This window comes from Melopsittacus undulatus, chromosome 3 (assembly GCF_012275295.1).
Source record: "Melopsittacus undulatus isolate bMelUnd1 chromosome 3, bMelUnd1.mat.Z, whole genome shotgun sequence".
In the NCBI taxonomy this organism is placed as follows: Eukaryota; Metazoa; Chordata; class Aves; order Psittaciformes; family Psittaculidae; genus Melopsittacus; species Melopsittacus undulatus.
Window position 1 is genome coordinate 38,834,942 of NC_047529.1, and position 24,109 is coordinate 38,859,050.

At 38.2% G+C, this 24,109-nt stretch overlaps 1 protein-coding gene across 1 annotated transcript in view; it reads right to left on the reverse strand.

Moving 5' to 3' along the window:
• DST (dystonin) overlaps nt 1–24,109 on the reverse strand; it is a 292,205-nt gene that overhangs the window by 259,004 nt on the left and 9,092 nt on the right. The window contains exon 3 of the mRNA XM_005153188.3: nt 17,350–17,538. Within this exon, the coding sequence (XP_005153245.2) occupies nt 17,350–17,538 (189 nt within the window). The remainder of the gene's footprint in view (nt 1–17,349; nt 17,539–24,109) is intronic.

Here is a 24,109-nt window from a genome sequence, read left to right on the forward strand (position 1 = left end):
AAGGTGCCGTTTCCCTGTATTTTCTAGAGCGAGTCCAGAGGGGGGGCATGAAGATGCTCAGAGGGCTGGAGCATCTCTGGAGACAGGCTGAGAGACTTGGGGTTGTTCAGCCTGGAAAAGAGAAGGCTCTGGGGAGACCTTACAGCAGCTTCCAGTGCCTAAAGGGGGCCTACAAGAAAGCTTTTTACAAGGGACTTTTCACAAAGGCTTGTAGTGACAGGACAAAGGGGAATGGATTTAAACTGAAAGAGGGTAGAATTAGATTAGCTATAGGAAGAAAATTCTTACTCTGTGGGTGGTGAGGCAGGTTGCCCAGAGAACTTGTGGATACCCCACCCATGGAAATGTTCAAGGCCAGGTTGCATGGGGCTTTCAGCAGCCTAGTCTAGTGGGAGATTGGAACTAGATGATCTGCAAAGCCCCTTCCAACCCAAACCATTCTATGATTCTGGATTTCTGAGTAGAGAGACTTGTGGTTTCTCCAGGGAATCTGGCTAGGAAATGATGGGTTTGATTTGTGACTTCATGTGGGACCTATCATGACAGTCTTTTAAATGTGTAACCTGGTGCTGGTCTAGGTATGATGTTAATTTTTAGGGGTATCCTATTCTCAACCTAGAGAGGTGTAATATGCTTTGTTAGGCAGAGACAGCCTTCATTCAGCCCATCTAGAGTCCATATTGTTTTATCTAAAACAGCTATTATCTTAGGCTTTTCTTATAGCACTTTTGTTTGTTTCTGAGGGGTTTAAAATGTACCTCTGCTTACAGAAGAAATTTGTACTGTGACTGAGATCTGATAAAATTTATTGTTGCTGTCTGAACATTTTTACTGTCTAATGAGGTGGACAAGTGAATCATTATCATTACGTTGGGGGTATTTTACCCATTTTTAAACTCAAAACCTGCATACCTTAGTGTAACAACATGATGCACTCTTTGCTATGCGTAAAGCTGCCACTAACATATACTTAAATAAACCACTAAACTAGAGGGGATCTCTTATTAGTGGTTGCTCCTCCTGACCTTCTTCGCTTCTATCCCAATCCTCTTTTCTCCTTCGACAGTACTTCATGCTGAAGTTCAAAAGGGGAGAGGGGGGAGGGAATAAATACATCAAACCAATTAACTGAATTCTTGTTTGCTGAATTGTGTTGTGGAAAGAGCAAGAGCTAAGTGCAGAAAAACAGAAACATGAGATGTCTGATCTCAGCCCTTACTGCCTTCATAATTAGTTCTAGTGCCGGGAATATTTTGCTGCCAGTTTATAGAATAAGATAAAACTCTGTAAACTCTCAAAAAGCAGCATGGCCGCATACAGATGTCTTCCCAATGGGAGCTAGAAGTGCACAGCTTGCTGCAGGGCACAGAGAGCACTTTGCTGTACCAGGTAGGGCTAACAAGTCCCTGGATGTGCTTAGTAAGGGATTAGGTTTCTTGTGGCCTATCCTTAGCTCCAGATTTTTGCCATGAAAGAGAAAGTGTTCCCTCTAATCCCAGCTCTGAACACCCTCTTTGAGGCCTGTATCTTCTACTGCCTGCTCAGCAACCCTCAATATCTTCGGATCACACCCATGGAGATGTATTTTACCTTCCAATTTCTTCACTTTCTTCATTTCTAGCCTATAATATGAAAATTAGAAAGAGCCCAGACATGATGTTGTGGGGATGCTATGGCAATAAGTTAGTATTTATGTAGCAGCTTGGAATATGGATGCACAAAGCACCAGAGCAGTTATTATTGAGGCTTTGAAGAAAGATCTCTCAGCTCTCAGATTTATCTTTGCAAGTACACTACATTTTTTAACCAGCAGGATTTCCTTTTCTCAAAAGAGGCCCTAACAGCCCATTCTTATTTTTATAGTAACAACTTGTATAGTTCCTCCTACACTCAGAAACTGAAAGCATTGTTGAGTGATGGTTCCATCCGAACATATCCTCCAAACACTCTACTGAAATGTCAGTTTTAGGGAAAAGGAGGCTGTCCTGTTTAGCTGTGCTACAGTACTGAAGATAAGCTATGTGAGGAGACTCCACTACCGTATTTTTGAGAAATCAGACTGAACAGGCAATGGTAGAGCAACCTTTGGCATTTGCGTGTATTACAACTCACCATCTTCTTTTAAGCTAATCTTCTGCCTTAATGCATGCAATAATAAATGAATGAACAAACCCCACTTTAGCTCACTAACTCTTCAGAAATCACATGATCTCATTTTCAGAACAGGGTAGGAAGTTCAGAAAGGAATTTCTAGCAAAAAACAAAATCTAGCAAACTGTCATCTAAGAAATGTCAACTTTTAACTTAATTGCAGTCTACTTTTTTATTCAGCGTGGAGGTGCTTCTGAGTAATGTGTATGCAGAGCTATGAGAAAGTAAGTATTTTTAAGAATCTCGACTCTGCTATTCCAGAGACATTTACAACGTACTGAACAACCACTTCTCTTGAGTAAATTAATAGCTTTGAAAACAAGTCTGTAATTGCTCTCATTCTGGGCAGCCACTATCCACAACATGCTTATCACTCATCCCACTGGATGGTTTGTTTCTAACTGTAAGTCCCAAAAAAGCATTTCATTATTACAGCAGCACATTAATGGGTTTGAAAAATACAAAATAATGCAGAACATTTGTACTATCCTGAAAAGGGCTCCTGTCCAATTAGGGCAGCATGTGAAAAAAAAAAATGGTTATATTCTGTTAAAATCGGAACATGTAAGTAACTTCTGTTCTTGTTCTATAAAGCACACTGCTGTATGCAAGTTAAAAACATAACTGTTAATGATACCAACACTTTTTTGGTTTACATGAGTGAAGTGCCTTTTATATCCACTAAAATATTGGATACATTCTTACTTAGCCTGCTCTGGGACTCAGAAAGGGTGAGGGCTTGACCCTTTTTAGCTTGAAGGCCCATAAGGTCACAGCCCAGATGCTGTAGCTGCTTATTCTATGCCTCTGATTATGCATTCCTTCTGCTCATTAGCCTCAAGACTTACGTGTAACCCTATTGTTGGTCAGCGGGAAGTGTTGCATTTGCATAGCAGTTATGCATATAGCAGCTTGGGCACTGAAGCCTGTTGGTCATGCATAAGCTAAGCAGAGTTTACTCTGCATTCAAATTACAGGATTAAATTTAATGCATCGTTTCACTGGCAGTACCACAGGGGGGTGCAAACTGCACATGGAGTCCTCACTGCTGTGTCCCAGAAGGCAAAGTACTCAGGAGAAGCATTTAGGAGAGCAAAACTAATTTCTGCCAGTGTCTGCAGTTTTCTTTGTAATCAGATGATTTGCAGAAGCCACCTGAGAGTCAGACTTGCTACTGTGCTGTAAAAACAAGATGGTTTCCAGTAATGGGAATGATTTCAAAGAAGTATGTACTATACTTCTTGTAAGAGATGAATTTGGCCAAGGACCAAGGCACAATTTCCTTTGAGGAGGACAAGAAGGACTGTTTGTCATTGGTGCAGCACCACAGAAGATCAGGTGGAAACTAGGTGGAAGATGGTGTAGCTGGAAAAAGAGGTAAGGTAACACACAACACCACGTATCAGATAAGCCACTGCTGTGTAGGATCTGATACCCTCAAGAACAGCAGTGGGTTTTGCACTGTCATTCCTTGAGGCAGAATCATTAGCAGAGGTCAGGTTTTAAACGTGGTCAAGCAGTCCAGCTGGCAAAAGATGCAGAGAGGCTGATACTGAATTATCACCATATTGCAAAACTTCCCCAACTCTATGACACATCAGAGATTATGCTGGGCATATCTAATGAAATATATAATGAAGTATCTTGCACTTTTACATCTTTGATGTCAGTGAGTCACACTGGTTTTTTTGAAGCTGTTGAGATGTACAAATCAACACTGCCTGAAACTTAATTTTCAGTTTAGTTATGAGTTATTTATATTTCATTTGAACTAAACTATCTCAGAACTCCTGAAATACATTTTCTTTTCATTATGTTTATTGTAGGCAATAGATAAATATGAACAGAAATTAAGTGTTTGAATTATGGGCTGAGTGTGTTTCAACAAGATTCCTCCTAATTTAGAATATTTTAGAATACCAGTTGAATGTAACAGGCTATTTTTGTCCTTTAACATCCCAGATTTACTGGTATTAAAGTGGATCAACTTTTAAAGTATAATAACTTAATAAATTTCAGATAAAATTAGGGCAACTGAATGTTCCCATTAGTAAATCTTTACCACTTTAACCTGATTAGATGATAATGCAATGCAGAATACAAAACATCCAACATATGTAATCAGGCTATGCAAGTCCCTTGGGACTGCATGTTGTCAGAAATGGTCAAAATCTGAAACAGACACACAAATAAAAGTATAAACAAGGCCAATATAAAACCTACGATGCTAAGTCTAAAAAATAAAAAATAAAAGAATACCACCAAAAATCCACCCCTGGAGACACAGCCATATTAAATAAATATTTTTTATGCTTCTGTGCCAATCATTTATAAAGCAGCAAGCAGAAAGCTGGAAGGCAAATACAAAAAAATCCAGAATTCCTGAGCATCCAGGGTCTGAGCCTATGTTGAACTACCTTTGTGAACTGCTTTTCAAACATCAAGACAAATTATTGCTCTGTAGAGAGATTTTCCATTCTTTTTAAAGGTATGAGAAGATGGAAATAACATTCAGTGTTTATTCTGTCACATGCATTTTGAGCCCTTGATTGTATTCATACAAGAAAATGCTGATCTTTTCATAGGCTTTCAAAAGGAGATGCGATCTTTTCTGGATGCTAGGTAGGTCAATCTCTATCATTCCTCCACCTCTAAAATAACCAACTCTCATGAAAGAAATAGTTTATTTGAGGACATGAAATTAAAATGGATAGGGGGTAGATCCACATATGTATTTGCTCATTGCAATACAGTTTTACAACATCAAAACTGTGTTTACTGGATAACTATCTACTTGCACGTCTAAAACTGACATGATGTAAAACTGAGGTTTTGGTAAGAACTAAGTAGTCAAAAAAAAAAAAAAACCCTGGTCATCCAGGATGATTCAGCATCTCATTCTTCAGAGACATAGGGTACACCTCAAACCTTCTCCTGAAACTGGTCCTCAGTCATCCTTTCATAACAGTTGAAAGCACTAGTTTCTCATGAATCCTAAAAGAAGTGAAGCAGCTGTTTACCTTGTCCTTATTGTCTTAAGAAGCTTGAAACCTATGCACAAACCCCCATCTCCCATCAGCCAGCCTAGAGACTATTCTGCCAACAGTCTCCTAATTGTGGAAGTGGTACAGGTTTAGAAAAAAAAAGAGTTCAAGGTTTCTTGGTATGGAATGAGGAAGAGAGAGCACAGCACTCTGCATCAGAGCACGCAAGGCTCTCTCTGGGGAGAACCATGTGCTTTATTCTGATCCCTGCTCCGATGACTGCTTATAAATTCTGCTTTAAGTAGTAATTGGGTAAAATATTAAAGCAGTCCCTAGATGAGACATGTGCAATGAAGGCAACAGAAACCACCATGTAGTTCATGTATCAATTTTGCAGAGATACATCAAATTTCAAGTACTTATTGGCCTGAAGTGATACCATCTTCTAGTAGATAAAAAAAAATAAATAAAAATTGTTAATATTATGCTACAACAAGTAGTTTCTGTTTAATTTTGTTCATTTATGGGTGATCTTTTTCAAGAGCAGAAAGTTGAGAGATGTTCCACATTTGTAACTCCCTCTAACTGAGATGAGCTGATGGATCAGATACTGTCGAGATAATCTGTACAGATCTCAGCAGCTTCCACCAAGGAAGATAGCTATTGTAACAGCAAGATAAGGCATTGAAAGTGTGTTGCTCTGCAAGAAAAAGCTGCTTATTGTTTTTTTGTTTTTCAAATGAATACACTGAAAATCAAGGCATACTTCATTCAGTGCAACCAAGACCTGTATGTAAGTGGGGTGAAGTAATGTTCAGTTTAAACTAGCTGTGTTGTGCCCAAGCCACCGGTGCTCTTGAAAAGCTGCTCTGAGTATCTGGGAAGAAGTTACAGCATGGGTAGTAGGTATTTGAGTTTAATGCTAAAACCATCAGCAACATATAAGTGTTACTTCCATTACAATTATCTTAGTTTCAAAATTAATGCTTCATAAATATTAATATCTAAAATGTCAGGATGTCATGATCTCAAAATTGTGAATAATTTCTGTAAAAGAAATGCATCTACCTTAGATAACTGCTGTATATAACAAACAAAAAAATAAAAAACCCAAACTCCTTCCCGTTACCTAAAACTAGGTTTTGTATCAATTTTTAATTGCAGCTATCTTGCATCCATTCAGATCCCCCCAGTCTGCCAGACACAAAGGAGAATAATGTGACAGAACAACTAAGATTTGAGGAAGGCACAGAGGTATCTGCTTACTATGCCTTCAAGGCCAACTATGTAAGAGGGGAAGAGTCTGGAATAAGAAATCATATATCTTCAAATACTTCCCTCAGCCTTCTAAACCTCTCATTGTAGATTGCATTATGTTATGTATGTTTTAATAGTAAACCAAATTATTCCTGCCATAAAAGGTATATCAGAATATGAAAATACTCTGGAAAGCAAGGAATAAACTGAAGTTCTAAGTAGCTTTTGAATCTCAGATAGGCACAGATTATTTTAAAATACGAGATTTAAACAGTTTGAAAAGAACAAATTAATATTTCAGTTTATAAGGAGGGAAATTTATAAGTCAGTTGTTACTAAAAGCAGAATATCAATACTACTGGTTTAGATGTTCATTATGTCATTTTAAAAAATGGTCTTAGTCCTGTTTTTATTTTTTTTTCTTGAAAACAAAGTTTTGAGACTTGATCCAGCAGTCAACTTTTAAATATTTGAAAGCGCATTTCTTCTAATTAGTAGTAATACTAATACTAGTAATACTGTTAATAATTATCAGATCCTTTTCTCTTACAAAATCCACTTTAAGTTGCCTTTTATCATGTTTGGTTGAAAATATTCCCTGCCCAAGGTTGAATTTTCTTAAAAAATATTAGTCAAAGGCTGACTGAGAAGCTTGAGAGCAAGATGATGAAAACATCCAGTAGTTATTTGTCAACACTAAAAAAATACCCCAGTGATCTTTTCTTGAGAAGACTGGCTTTTAGGGTGGATACTTCAAATATGAATGTCATTTAAGCTAGACACAGGCTTTTTGCCATCTGCGTTAAAAATCTGTCTACATTTGTCAGAGTGATAAGTCTTTGAGATATAAATACAGCATCAGGAAGTACAAAGTAAAGCTTTTAAAATCTGGGTTTCATCTCACTGCTCTGCCAAGAAAGCTGCTCCAGAACCTACTACTCTCTTGGTTACAAGTATTCTTCCTCTAGTTGCCACCCAAAACTGGTCTTTTGTTTTCTTGCAACCACCATTATTCATTTCCCTGAATAGCTTTTTTGCTTCCCTGGTATGTTCATAGCCTGCACAGTACCTCCTCTGAGCCTTTCTGGTTTTGCAGAGCAAATCAACTTCTTTTAATCTCTCCTCATCTGCTAGCAGTCCTTCTTTGCAAAGGTAAATAGCTTGATTCTTAGGGCCCAGGTGACTAACAGCGTGATTTTACCAGATTATTTTTTTTAAACAAGTTTGAATTTATCAATTAAAATGTCTTCAGTGTCAATCTCTGCAGATTGGCACCCACTACAGAAAGCCTCTCAAGACTCTCCAGGGTCTTACAGGTGCTGCATCAATACTCCCCCATCACAGACTGACCAAATGAATTCCACCCTCACAGCTCTTACCTTTGCTCTCTGGACACCTACCATCCCCACTGAGGAGCTGAGCAGGATCCTTCCAGCTTGGAGATACGGAGGCAAAACTAATCTTTCTGTCTGCTGGTTACCTGCTGTGGTTGCAGGCTAATAGCACTGCAGACAAGAAGCACGGAGAGCAGGGGAGGACAGGCACCAGACCTGACAGGCAGGAGACTTTCTTTTATGCTCTCCGTGACTCGCTCAGCCCTGCGTAGGCAGCAAGAGGAAGAAGCCTGAATGTGGAAAGGACAAACACCGGAACCGGTGCACTGGAGGAAAGGGCTGGAGAAATAAACCAGGACCAACAGCCTGAGGTACAAACACAAGAGTCCAGCAGAGTATGGGAGCTGCAGCTGAAAAGTGTTCAAGGGAGCAGCAGGCTCTGTGGATAAAGACCAGAGGAGAAACAGGCTGCAAGATAACTGCTGGGGCTACCAACCATCAATGCTGGGAGAGCTAAAGATATGACATGCTGGCATGAAACTGATATTGCCTCAGCAAAAAGCTTTGAACGAAGTACTCAGATGAATGAGGAGAATAGGAACTGTGTGAGGAAAATGTCTCTGGAAAGAGAGACAAGAGCCAAGGAAGGTACTTAAGGAGTATGCAACCAGAGGCCACAGGGAGACACAGAATTCAAAGAGACTGGTTGAACAAGTGCCTCAGAGCAACAAGATGACTGACCAGGTGAGGCTGGGATGGGTCGTGCAAGGCTGTGGCATGGAGGATATAAGGACTGACAAAGTGAAAGGAGAAGGGCTAAGGCCATCAGAGGAGTGAGGAATGGGAAGAATAATGGAGCCAGCAGTGGGGCAGAGGCAGGTCAGAAGCAGGCGGGAGGAGACAGCACAGACAGAGCCACGCTTGGGACGAGTGAGCACACAAAAGCACATCCCTCTCAGGAGCTCAGTAGGAAACGGAAATTTCACTCCAGCTCCGGCCATTAGCAAATAGCTGAGAGTTCCTCTAGAAAAGAATACCTCTTGCCCTGTGGTACTGAGTCATATGGAAGGATACAGATAGTCTCAGTCTTTCACTGAAATGTAATAGCAGAATTTTCTGTCTTGTAGTGTCAAAACCTGCTGATGAGCCACACAATGGAGCTTTCTTTTAAAGTTTACTTTTTTCCTAACACTAGAAAATTAAACAGAGTTCTTGTTAAAATACTTTCCTTAAGGTTGCAAAGTCAAGCACTAAAACATTACGAAATCCAAGATTCAATGTTCACTGTGCAACCTTAGTTCAGCCTGTTTGTCTGTACATCATGAGGCAGCCATAATGATAATATTGTATACTATTACATCCCCAGTGTTTTGCTCTCGTTTAGTGCAAATGCTAAGTGATATTAACTCCATAAACAGTTAGTTGTTCAGCATTTTGTTTTGTCATCCTCTGTCATCACTTTGTGTACAATGGGCAGCCCCAGAACTTAATTTACTCCATGCTATTTAAATGCTAGAGTGAAGAAGAAATTACTATTTCACAGGCTGGTTTATGGTGGTTATTACTACAGTAGTATCTGACTGCTTCAAAAATACTAATGATCTTTCCCATTACACAGGGTGTGAACTGAAGCCGGGAAGTCAATTTTGTAACCCAGGTCAAATTGAGATGTCAGGGATCCAATTTTATGAGTTATTGGAATTGCATATCAATACTACTCAGACCACAGCACACATGGAGCTCAGTGGTGAGTAGCAGCTTGAGAACTTTTATAAACCCAACTACATGCTTTGAGTCAGGAACTTAGAAACAGGAACACAAAAATGTTTTAAGCCAGTTGTTCAGCACATTCACAGTGGCCTTGTGCCCATCCTTCAATCTGCAAGGCAGCACTCACTGCTTTTTAAAGAAATAAGAGATCCTCTCTCTTCCTGCAATCTCCTGTTTTATTCATTTACACGCTTTACAACTTCTGCTGCAGAACTCCTACACATAAGAGTCATCCTAAGAGCACTTCCATCCTACAATGAATACAGAGTACATCCTGTGAAAAACCTGCATGCCACCATACAGTTAAATTCTGTATGACAGCGCATTTGCATAATTGACTGAATTAAAGCTGCACGTGTAACCTCAATTCCAGAGCTTCCTTACATTTGAATACTTGCCTTTGCCAAACTATTCTTTTAACATAATACCCATGTGTAGCGTTATCTATAAATACAAATGGATAAGGGAGTCCCTTGCTATATAAAGATGTACTGTTTATGTGCCACAGTAGGATGTGACACAATACAACTCTGAAGAGTGACTCCTGTGGCAGTGAAGGAAAAGGAAACATCTGCATTTAGATTCTGTAATTACTATGCATCTGTGAGACAATTACTGGTCATTTTAAGTTGAGCAAACAACACCACTGTAACAAAATCAGAGCTGATTAATATTTGGTTTTACTCTGCCTTCAACTGCCAATACGATCACTTGCATAAAATATGTTTTCATGCTGCCACAGTTTGGCAGCTTAGGTTTATGTTATTACTTCCTAAGAAGGGACACTGGGATTTAAAAAGGAAAAATTCCAAACAGCTAAAAATAATTTCCCAGTGACTCTGCACTGTATACATGTAATATTATTTTACAATTAACACAAAACCCCAGCTGATGCAAATCATGCAAAAATAACAGTAGAAAAAAAAGCTATTAGACATTTTTCAAGCCAGAGCTTTACAATTCTATTTCTCTGATACAACAGTTGAGGAATATTCAGTTCTAATTTAGTACCAACTTAGCTTCACCTCCAAGGACCAAGGGTGCACTTTGACTCTCTTTCAGCACTTTAGATCAAACACAGCCAGGCCAGTTTAAGCTCTCATCCCATTTTCAGTAAATAAGCATTTCCCATGGGAATGAAAATTGATACAGACAAAAACTGCATGGAATCAGCTTACCTATCAAGACAAAACCTATGTTAGAGGGCTTTGCCTGCGGATGTAGGATGTTTTGAAACTGTGCATAGAAAATGCTATTTTCAACCACCCAAGTGTAAATCTAAGTAAATGTACCCAAAACAAGCATAATCTGCGGCAACAGGGCACAACTAATTCTGATTACCTTAATTCTCCAAATCAGAGCTAGCTGTGAAGTAAGTTAAGGTGCTCTGAAGGTGTATTTGTCCTGTTACTGCTATGCTTATTTCTATGTATTTTTACATAGATGTGTCACCAGCAATTATTTGCACTATTGCAAATAACTGTTTATTTTGCACTATGCTAAATAGCTGTAGTAACTCATCCATAGGAAAAAAAAGTCTGTAAAAAGACAATTTTAAATTCCATATCTAATTCTTTAAATGTTACCATTGTGTTTTAACAAACAGCAGGTTTAAAGTTGTAAATACATCAGTAGTGCAACTCATGGCAATATACCTTTAAGAAATCCCTTCAAAAATCTAAACTGCCTGGGAGGAGCTGGGCAGGAGGAGTGGAAGAAACTGGCAATTGCTACAGTCCAAGAAGAGCTGCAGGGTGGAGAGGGAAAAGCAGCCCTGAGGAAATGAGGAGCAGGCAGCAAGGGAGGAGGTCACAGAAGCTCACAAAACAGTGGGAAAATAAAGTCTTTGTACAAAACTGTTTATGAAGAATTTATCAGGGAGGAGTTATTTGCTATAAGAAAAGTAATTAAACACAGCAGTCCAAGAAAGAGATGTAAACAGTCTCTGGTAGGTGTGTGCATGCTTGGAAAGAGAAGAGGTACCTTTGAAGTCAGCCTAATGACCACGGATGGCTTTCTCTTTATCTCAAAGATGACTAGATGTAGCATTTATAGTCATATCTGCAAAGAACCTACATACCTAAAATAGGTTCTGTGAGGTATTTTAAATATTTAACATGGGTGGATGTTTAAATCTTGTTAAAAACTTTACAAATCAATCACCTAATAAACTCTCTTGAGATTCTCAAAATACCCATTAAATATGCTTTCGGTCTTTGTCCTGATTTCAGCTGGGATAGAGTTAATTTTCTTCCTAGTAGCTGGTGCAGTGCTGTGTTTTGGCTTTAAGATGAGAATAGTGTTGATAACACACTGATGTTTTAGTTGTTGCTGAGCAGGGCTTACACTTAGTCAAGGACTTCCCAGTTTCTCATGCTGCCCTGCCAGTGAGGAGGTTGGGGGTGTACAAGAAGCTGGTAAGGGATATAGCCAGAACAGCTGATCCCAGCTGACCCAAGGAATATTCCAAACCGTATGATGTTATGCTGAACAGTAAAACTGGGGGGAATTGGCTGGGGGGGCCTGCTGCTCAGGCACTGGTTGGGCATCAGTCAGCACGTGGTGAGCAATTGCATTGTGCATCACTTGTTTTATATGTTCTTTTATTAGTCTTTTCCTTTTCTGTCCTGTTAAATTGTCTTTATCTCAACTCATGACTTTTACCCTTTTTCTGATTCTCTAACCCACCCCACTGTGTGTGTGGGGGAGTGAGCTTAGCATTTAGCTGTCTGCCAGGTTAGACCATAACAGTCTTGAAGCAAAAACTGCAGTCCTTGTTTCACTTTATTTTATTAATTCATGTATTCCCTGCATTTCTTCATCATGGCTGTGCTCGTACTACTCTGACAGAGGATGCACACACACCTGGGTGTATGCACATATGCATACAGAGTCTGGTAGCTCACAGCTTCATCACACATTTTGAAAACATTAATATTAATAACGTTGTTGAAGGCAAAAAAATGATATGATAATATTTCACTATATTTGCTTCTAAATGTGATTCACTGCAGACTAATCAACACAAGCAGGTGTCTCAAAAGAAAGAAGCTATGAAGGCAATCTATGGATTAAGTAGCTAATAGTTAGAATTAACCAAGTCTTGTGCAGGTTAATAACTATTTTTTTTTTTTCATGTGACCTGTATTGTGTCCTTCAAGTACTATGTAAAGTACATCCTGGCATTGGAAAACTAGTAAATAACGTCAGACTAAGAAAAAATGGAAATTAACAAAATAGAATTGCAATTATTTAAGGAGACATACTAAAAACTCCAGAAAAGCCTCCTAGAACAACTTCATCTATACGAACAATTTTATCTCTAGTAAGCTCAGTGTCAGCTAATACCCAGACTTCTATAAATTATTTGCTATCAGGTCTTTAAAGAAAACCTAAGTGTTTTTTTCTTGCGCAGTTGTTTTTCTCTTCAGTTTTAAGGCTTAAACACATAAAAGCAAAAAACTAGGATAGCTGAACAAGACCATGGATGGGACAACTTAGGTTTCACATGCATTAGAAACTGATAAACTTTGCTTTCAAGCTTGCATTGTTAGGGTCTTTTAACAGTGCAAGCTTCACTTTGCATATGGCAGTGGCCCCAGTGGAACCAAACAAAGCAGCTCACAACAGAAGATTTTTTACATGTGTCCACCCAGACATCTGACCTCCCTTTCTGTTCCCTTGTAGTGACTTGTAGCAATGATGCACCCACCCCTAAGGAGGTAAATTGCTTCAGCAAAGGGCAGTCTTTAAATAATTATGAACAGGTTCATTAGGAGACATGGAGGGATACCTACAGAAGCATTGTTTCTGGAATCACTATTAGTCAGTTTATTCTTTGTAGATTACTTCAGAGATGCATTTTTTGTTTTTTACACTACTCAGTACATAATCATCTCAAAATATGCAGTCACTACAGTGCTGGGGCAAAATAGACCAGTGAGTTTGGATGCATGAAGTACAAGGCTTTTGAGTAGAAACAGGGATTCCATGTTGCAAAATGAAGGAACCAGGTATATTTATGCCCCAATCTCTGTAGTCTCATCTGCTGCATATTTTACAGTGATCCTGTTAAGACAAACCCAAGTGCAAATTTTGGTCCTGCAACTCATGATTTGAAATAATTCTTGGTGGCTGCATAATTCAGGCAATTTAGGAGCCCTTCAAACTGATTAACCATTGAGATGTCAAAAGACACTGCTCTGACAGCATCTCTTTTCAACTATGCATTTAGACATACAGGTGAAATTAGAGTCTGGTAGAACTGTATGTCTGACTGACCAGGAGACAGATATGTTTACATAAACTCAAGGCCGCCTCTTGGTTCCAGGCCAGCATAGGAAAGAAACCTGTTAATAACATGCAGATTTTTCTAGTTTTGCTTCAGAGCAGACCACTATTTGAAATACAGATAACATCTGCAAAATGCTTGTAAATCTGCAAAATACTTGTAAACAAAACCACCCAGTTTAAAATTTGCCCTGGAGAAGTACTGCTAGACAGCAGCAAGCTCACACCAGGAGACTTTTGCACATCCTTTCACACCTTTGGGAAATTTAACTACCCATACAGAATCAGCTACCTGACTGTTGAAAGGAGTGGTACATAATGCTCCTTTGACTTGCATGAAGTCATGCTAAGTTAAAGAGCACAGTTCTTTTTCTCCTCAAGAGCTCTCCACTGTGTTCAAAAATTCAAAGCACGCTTCTATACTCTCATCGGAGTGAAGCTGATGTAAAGCTGTCACCTTTAGAGAATGTCAGCACAAATAATATAGCCACCAATAAAAGGGTGACCTATAGGGTGCAAGATATAACAATAATGCCATAAAAGGGGTAAGCTACACACCATTATGTTGACGTTGCACTGCAGTATGGTGAATAAAATAAGGTGAAAATTGCTATGAACTCTGTCTGGTAAGGATCAGTATTAGGACAAAATGTACTTAATGTTATGACCTGGAAGGTGTAAAGCAATAATGAAATTTTCAGAGAAAAATGATGTTCTGTTTCTGCAAACATCTGCTCATGTAGATTTTCAAGTAGAGCAATTATTGTGTTCAACATGATTACTCCAATACACACAATTGCACCCAATTTAGATCTGACAAGATCAGGGACAATACTGGAAAGATCTCAGGTTGCTATGCAGGAAGTGAGAAATAATCCAAGCAAATTCAGATAAATATAGCCATGGCTAGGAAACTGCAAAACATGATTTAGACACAACAAAACCAGCCAAATACAAATAATCTAAATTAGCAGGACTAAGAAAGCCTAGCATCTGGACATCCAGTAAAACTTTTAATGAGATATCTGAAAAGTCTTTGAGTATGTAAGCTTGTACAGCAACAAAACAGGCCAACATAATTTCAGAGTGATTTCTCAAAAATTTCCTTGAGCAAAGAAAACCCTTTCCATAAGGCTGGTTTACAGTTAGTTTGGAAATATCGTTCTCTCGTGTCAGAAAATAGGGACAAAGAAGCACAAGTAGGAAAAAAGCAACAAGAATGATCAGAGGAGGACTGTTTTATGAGGAGAAATTAAGTCTGCTAGTTAGCAGACACGATACATATTTTTTTCATGTGATGACTAAGCAGGACATGGCCATAGCTGCCTACAGATATTTCCATAGTGTAAACATCAAGACAACAGATGATTTATTTCAAGTGGTTCAAGTGGGCAGAGTTAGGAATAACAGGAAAAAATAATGGAAAGCTATTATGCAGCTTAACGAACACTTCTGGCACTGAATCATGTAAAACTGTACAAAGACAGAGGCCAAAAGCCTCTCATCTTCGAGACATTGAGACTACATGGAGTGAAGCTGCAACAAGCTGCAGGATGGATGACACTGTGACTGTGAGGAACTTCACAAAGCTGCAGTAATTTGTCATGGCATGACTCTTATTCACCCTGTCACCATGGCATTAATAATATATTCAAAATAACTTACAATGTCCATGAGAAATGAAATTCGTGACTTATGTTTTCTGTAATCTAAGAGAGATAATGATTTATACTTTTTTGTGGAAATGTGAGTTCATTGAGGCTGTAGAACAAAAAGCTATCAAAGGAACTATATCTGGTTGCATAAAAGATATACCAGTAAAAGATAGTGACATAATGGCAACGGCACTAAGGCAAGTTTTCTCTGAATCAGGGATTTATTGTCATTTCAGTGTTAGGTCTTGTCAGACAGCACAGACCCATGAAATGATAGGAAAGTGAAGTTATATAGTAACACTGCACATATTCTATTCTTATACTTTTTTTTCTTTGTTGGTCCTGAAGTCCCTGACATGTTACTGACTTTGGGGAAAAATAGGGCTTTCTTAGCTTCACTAATCCATTCTTCAAAGCCTGTTTTGCTGTTTACACTGTTTCCACAGGTTGAGCTCTTCAGCTTGGCACCACTGATGCTCTTTTTCCCATGCTGGTAAACAGTGGCAGTTGGTAATAGCCTCAGCAATTACAGGCAGGCTTACCTTCTGCATAGGCCTACCATTGAAAAAAGTTAAAAACGATCAAACAAAAAGGGAATCCAAAAAACAGGAATGGGATAGAAAGGCATAGAGGAAATGATGGAAGAGATGAAGGAAGGACAACAAAGGGGGAAAAGAACCAAAAGCAAATAATGAATAGCAGAGAGACTGGTGAAAGGGGACCTAGTAGGAGTAACAGAGTTAGACAAAGTAGTCTAAAAGAGCAAGATAGGATGGGAGTGAAAGAGAGATGGTTGATAAGAAAGGAAGAACAGATCCTTTAAAAATAGCAGAAGACAAATCCACCAGAGGAAATTAAACCACAAACAGCATAAACAAAAACAGAATAAAATAAAATCTAAGTAGAAGCATGAGAGAACAGAGGAAATTGCAGCGTGGTGACATGAAAGCAGAGAAACAAAATGTATCTGCTAAAAGGTAAAAATTCTGGCAGTTGCTGGCAGCTCTGCCTTTCTTTGCACAAGTTTTTTTGCTCTCTCAGGCAACGTATTTCCATTAGGGAATGCTCTTTCTCAAACCAGCTCCAGCACTCACTGATAATTCTTGGTGTTCAACTGATACAAATCTAGGAAGGTTCAGTCAGGTTGGAGGAACCTCAAGATAGTCTTTTTTAGGCTATGCTCAGTCGTTATGTTTTTATTAATACCAGCTTAATAGAAGTAGTTCAAGCCCCTTAACATTGGCACAGATAAGTTAGTCAGCAAATGTATCAAAGCAATGAGCTTTCTAAAAGGAGAAATGCAGTGTATCTGCAGGAAGGATCCTTACACACATTTATGTTATAAACTGTTTCAATGAATTGTTGTGTTTCCTCACTAAAACTAGGTTATCAATATTAAAAGAACTATGTGTAGATCAAGCTGAGGAGCAAAGAATGATGAGACTTGACACAAGCTTTGTTAAGCAGAAAGATCATAAATACTGTATAAAGTAGAAGAGACCTCAAAATTTTATCTAGTAATGAGTTTTAATATCAACTTGGTTCAGTACATAGAATCTCTGATAAATCTGAGTGAGGAATTTCTGTAACATGCACATGTACTATAAAAACCTGTTAAGTCAAGTCCCTATAAGAATATCAGATTAAGTATCTTATAGGAATATTGAATAAAGACTGAATATTTGACAAAAAACAAAATTCAAAAACCCTTCTTCAGAACTAGATTTAGAGTTATGCATCAGCATTAAATACAGTCTAACAAATTTATATATAGATTCACTGAACATGAGAACTGAAAAGGTTTTTAAATTGAGGAAGAGAATATGGATGGCCAAAAAGTTAGAATTATATTGCATGCCTCTATTATACACTTTGAGTGCTGTTTATCCCTCAGCGTAAAATACTTACAGGTTTTCGAGTCGGGGTAACTTGAACAGAATGATAAAATTCTGGTTGAACTCGGCTGCTTTTCTTAATTTTTCTTTTTCTTACAGAAGTTTCCTGCTCACTTAGGTGGTGAGCTTCCACTATGGGTTGTGTTTCCTCAAGGCGAGCTGCTACACGTCTTCTAGCATGACGAGGACTTGACCTAAAGCCCTGTAACAGAAAAAGCAATCATCACGTTTAACATCTCCCAGAATGGAGCCATGTAACAACAGAAAAGTCACAAAGGATCTTAACAACAACTTAAGGTACAAGCATGCTCATCCTAAATTAACATAGTATCTACACAAACTGCATGTAACAATAAAGAGATGTTGCTAAGTGCCAATAATATCACCTTTGTTTTCTATTTCTCATTTATATGTGTTATTGACACAGCTAGTAGGAGTAACTCCTCTTGCTTTTCTTTATAAACTCATGCTTTTAGTTATTTATTACTAAACAGTTCTAATTAAAAATTTATAATTAAAACTTTCCAGGTTAATTCTTGGCCTTAAGAGAAACTGTTTTAGGGAGCATGAGCTGAAAAAGGTGCATTTTTTCCTGAGAATGAAAGCAGAGAAAAATTGGTAGCTGGCAACACTTAATGATGACTAATGGTTCTTGTTAAGAATTCTGATGCTGCTAGATATGAGGGGAGACTTTACCATTTGGAATAAATAATTAAGACAGAATGCTGCCTTTCTCTCCCATCTGAGATATACATGTATATTTGGCCAAATTAATAAACTCAGGAAAAGCTGCCCTTCACAAATGCTTTTTAGAGGCTTGCAGTAAAAAATCTCATCATCCAGAATGTCTCATAGCCTTACAGAATTTAATTCCTTTAATGGCAACACATATAATGCTAGCTCACTATTGCTACCTGCAGAGTATTTACACGGAACATTCTCGCATTTCACTGAATCCCCTTCATGAGCATGCCATGCGTCATTTGTACTGGATAAAATGTTGATTTAAAATTTGGCCAGGTTTTAAAAAAGAACTTAATTCACTTAGGCACATCAGCTTTCAGAATAAGTGAGCCAAATCTGTGTCCTTCATGACAGTCTGCAGTTTAAGGACTCTACTCCCTTTCAAAAGCAACAATTCCTAATTTTCTACCTTCTTTTATTCTTCTAGTAAAATCATAGAATCATAGAATAGTTAGAGTTGGAAAGGACCTTAAGATCATCTAGTTCCAACCCCCCTGCCATGGGCAGGGACACCTCACATTAAACCCTCTCACCCAAGTCTCCATTCCAACCTGGCCTTGAACACTGATGTGTCTGCTGAAGTCCTTATGCCACAAACCCAGCAGCAAGCTTCTCCAAGGGGATATTTTAGCTAAAACTATGGAAATGTATGCTATGAATCTAAATACCCTGAGTTCCTGCCAGCTCAGAACTAGTGGAAGCAATACATTTCCATATAAACCTGCTGTTCTTTTTCACCCTACTCTTAGCTTTTGTTTTTCATGTTTTGTTTTGCCTTTTTTTCTGTTTTGTTTTAATTAGGAAATCAGTGCAAAAAGGGTATGCTAAAAAGTTGTCACATTGGTAAATTGAAGCAATCAAAATTAAAATGTATGGCTCTGTCTAAACTGGATTTACTCCTGTAATGTTCATGAAACTGCAAGAGAAGAGAGTGTAGTCTGTTCTGGACACTCTGAGAGACATGCAGCTATTTTCATTATTTAAAAGTGTGCTCCATTAAGTAAATATACTCCTAAATAGCCAAAACACACAAACATGTATTTACATACACATGCTATTAATTACTACAGATATACATTTGCATGCAACAGATGATGTGAAAAGGTTGAAGTGCCAAGGTGAAGTAACTTTCAGGTAACAACCTTCTACTCCTGAACACTGGATAGGAGGGACAGGAATAGAGCCCAGCTCTGCTTAGTCCATCTGGGGGGTTCATGTATGTGGTGCATCATAGCTACAAAATACATAGGATGGAAAGATACGGCCAAAATTTCCTGAACCCTTTTTTTTTGATGCCTTCTATTCTACTGAAGCAATAGTCATTCAGACTACAGGTATGGCTAGACTTCAACTCCCTGTATCTTAATTGGAGCAGGGCCTTGTCCATATCAGCTGACACATGTAGCATAATGGAAGCCACTAAAGCCAGCAGACCTGTGCGGGTTTAGGAAGACCTCTAAACGATCAAAGATGTAACTCTATTACATCTTTGTAATAGATATTACACACTATTGCAATGGGAAAACTTATTGCCGGATTTTTTTCCTACACTGTGAAATCGTAACACATACTTAAAACGTAACATTCAACATGATACTAGGCCTGTTCAGGATGACAGGGGAAAAATACGACATGGAGAGCCTGCTATTACAGAGCTTACTTCTTGTGGAAATTTTCTTTCACAAAAAAATATTAGCATGCATCTGGGATTATTCCATAGTAGAAGAAGATATTCCTTAGGAGACCAAAATACTGAGTTCAGAATTCAGAAGTGATTTCTACACATTAAATGCATTATGATTCATTTACAGATGATGGCTACTGGCTGAAGCCTGGATATATACCCTGTGCAGCAGCTGCTCCCCCACCATACTCCCATCCCCATTAGCTGGATAAAACTCTTTGGGAAAGCATGTTTATGTAACGGAAGAATTTGGTAGAAGCTAAGCAGCTCTAAAAGTGCTTAGAAATGCATGCCAAATAGGGATTCAAGTATGTGGGTCTGTCTCACTGAGTAACTGCAACTAAAATACTTCAAGGTTTACTGATTGAGTATTACATTTCAAGATGAAAAAGTCACAACTTCCAGAAAAGTCTCTTTATAGGCAGTGCTTCTCCTTTGTAGTTTATATACTTTTTCACTTTTGCTGTTTATCAGTAGCAAGAAAATGGGATCTTTATCTCTTTAAGAGCTCATCTGCTTCTGTTTGCTGAAGCTTATTCTTCACTTGAAGTCATAATCTGCCCACAGTATCACAAATGGAGGATTATAATGCAATAAAGGCAGAGGATCATGATTTCAGGTGGAAAATTAATTCCGTATCAACAAAGATGCTACAAGGGCAGAGTCCTCAAACCAAACTCCTAAATGCTTACTCATGCCTGCAGTAAGACTTTGCCAGAGCAAAAACCAAAGTCTGCAAGTGTCACAATTTGGTAATCAAACATTTGGTGGTCAAAAGCTGCTGCTCCTGTCCTCAATGCAAAACTAAAATGACCAGCAGTGCCTTCTCAACAATGGAATGAATAGACGCTTCTTGTGTCAGCTGTGTTATTTATCCTGCATTTGAACCCAAATTTGAAAACTTACCAGATTAATACAGCAATCAAAATGTTTTAAAAGGCAAAAATTGCATAAATATCTGCACAGAGAAGAGCAGAAAACTATTACAAAATACTCAGAGAGGCACAATAGACCACCTGAGACCAAATAACTGAGAAAAGACTAGAGATATTTAAGTCACACAAGCAACTCAATGAGGTTGTTCTAACACTGTTAAGCAATCTGTAGTTTCCAGTATCATGTGAATGCTGTGTCACTGGACAGTGACAAACCTTTTCTTGTTCTTGGCACTGAGAGGGAGTTGCTCATTCCTAGACCGTACTTTCTGATTCATTTTTATGCCTGTGAAATTCTGAAACAAGGCAAACCAAACAAGACTTCAAATACATATTTTTAGACAATCTGTCTTTGAAATACTAAAATAACTGCATAAATATTTACACTACAAAGTATTCTTCCTTAAAGAAACAACTCGGATGACCACCAGAAGCAGTTTTAGATATCACAGAGGAAAACAAGAGGCAAGCTGAACCTGGGATTATCTTCTCTCCCAAAGTATTCCTGTGGATCCTTCCAGTTTAGAGTAGGTTTGAATCCACAGATACTGATCTTCCTAGTTATACTCGACAGTCAGCAGAAATAGAGGTGTCTCTGGAGGCTAGATCAGGGCCAAAGCCTAGTTCACCTCTCTCAAAGGAGGTTTTCTGTTTGTGGAAGGAGGCTGGGGAGATCACCCTCTTTTGGATTAAATTCATCCTTTTAAGTCTTCTCTGAAAGGTTTTCTTGTTTTTTTTCTCAGGAATTGTGGTAATAAGGAAAGGACCTGTTGTGTTTATCTTTACAGACAAACCAGCAGTGAATTTTGCAAAGCCTGGATGCTGTGTGCCAGAGCACACAAACAACTGGTTGTGTAAAATGACTTCCACAGTTAGGGGTCTTGTAAAAAAAATACCTTCTTATCCAGCCAAGTTTGAACTTCACACCTCTGATTCAGTGACTGATTTCTTGTGTCTAGAAACACAGTGTGGGATCGCTCTGACCAAAGTTCAGCAGACCTCCACTCTGGGTTGCCTCTCAAGCCACTGAAGTCAGATGAATCATTCCCTAATGGCATCTATTACTCTCCACTGGCCATAAAGGGGACCCAAGCTGATTACTCCACTTGTAGACATCTATACTGTAAGTATACAAAATAAGATATGATGCATCAGACCCATGAAAACTAGGTTTTGATCTGCCTTCAATACAACAGTCATCATTCCATGTATATTTATCACCAGATTTCCTCTTATTTTCCTCCTACATGAAATAATTTCAGTCTTTTCCAGTATCCTTTTTTTTTTTTTTGCTTTGTCACTCTTAATGGACCCCTATAACACACCACAGTACTCTTATAAATGTGTACTGCTCATTTATATAATAGCATAGCATGGTGTTTCTTTCTGTTTAAATATTGTCCATCCCAGGTTTTCACTGAATTGTTAAAAGTAATTCAAAAGGCCCTTTCTGGAGACCATATACTTAAAAATACAGTGGAGAAACAACTTTTTCTAACATAATAACATACCCAGCCTTGCACTTATGAACATCATGTGTGCTCATCTGCCCCATTCTTCAGAATTTCTTTAGTATGGTCTAGTATTTGATAACCAAGTATGTTATGATCTACAATCTTTGTTATATTTTTGCCTATTCCCATTTCTAGCCCATTCATTAATATAATAACCAGAATTTTGAAACTTCCTAAAAACGTATCTGTTATTTACAGACAAGGAAATTCTGCATAATCTGTTGAACCTTTTTCTTTCATGGTCTTAGTTTTCGTGTATTTCTTCCTAACTTTTTGTCTGATACTTTAGTAGCACCATATGAATACATCTTTGCTATCCCATGTGTGCATTATTGCTTTAGTGACATGAGTCTTTGACTTCTCCATTCTTTCAGTGTATGATTGTATTATTTCACCAGATCCTTTCCTTCTCCATTCCATTATCTATTATTTTTATGCTTAGTAAGAAACCATATTCATTTTTTCCAGTGTGTTATTTTATGTGGACTATATTGAGTGTCAGAATTTTAATCTTGGAACTCAACCTTTCCAGCCAGTATGTGTTTTCAGAACCACCAAACACTAACTTCAAGAGAAATAAGAGTGCATTATCTGATGTCCAGCTGAAGTGAACAGAAATCTTTGCATTAACTTCAGTGGACTGGACTGCAGCCCAGTTTGCACTCTGGTAGAACTTCAGCAAACCACAGAAGAAGTGCTAGCTAGCAGTAAGACACAATTCAGCACAACTGGAGGAATGACAGCAGAATGCAATTGTGTTTGCAGAGTCTTTACAGATACCTAAGTGAGTCCCATAGATTAAATGCACTTTTGCAGGTGCACTAATGAATATTGAAGCCAAAGGGAGCTCAGATAGAATAACCAACTTTGTGTGCTTGGTTTTAAGGTTTTTGGCAGTGGTTGTGTATGCATGAAAGTATATGCAACCTACAACACCTTAGGGCCTGGAAGCATAAGTATGTGCAGTATCAAAACCATTCTCAGGATGCTGGATTCTCAGCTGTTTTGCAGACAGGCTGAAATAGTATTAAAATCTATAGTTGAGGTACCTGCTTGAACTAAAAAGGCAGGTTCAATTAAGCAACTTTATTGTATCAAATTCTCCTGCATGCTGAAGGAGAGAAATTTAAGAGCCTTCCTGATGAACATATAAACATATACATGCATCTGTATTGTACAAGCAGTTCTAAATTGAAAAGTGACCAAGACTGAATTATTTCCCTTCTTCTCCCATAATGACTTCCATCCCAAATATCCTCAGCTTACAAAGAAGCAAATAAAACCCCAGAACATTTATTTAATTGCCAGTTCTACAAGTTCAACCCAAAATCCAGGATTCAACTTAAGTCCTCCAACTATTTATACATCCTCTTTAATAGTAAAGATTGCTAATTAAAGCTAGTTCTTAGCAAGAAGATTACCTATGCTCATACAGTATATTACTTCACAAATGTACAAGGAGGATACAACAACATTTGCTCTTTCCTTAATTTATCAAGTCTCAAAACATAGACTGCAACTTCTTTTTTAAATTTTATTTTGTATGGTTCTCTTGGTTTTTTTGTTTAATTTTTTTATCTTACCTAAGTGTTACTCCCCATAAAGATCTGAATCAAGATTTAAAACATCATATGTAAAATTTTTACATGCAATTTCTCATTCCACTCCCTCATTAACAAGCTTTCACTGATGCTGCTTTGCATGCTGTATGTTTATTTTAGGAGATATTATTCTTATCTTCTAAAACCTAAACTCTAAGCAGTGCTGGAACTGTTTCTCAGATATTGAAGTCTGTGTCTTGGCATGTGTCATATTCCAAGATATGTCCACATGTTCAAAGGGATTAACAGCAACTGTCTTTTATATAACCTGCTCAAGATTACTTTTCCAACTGAG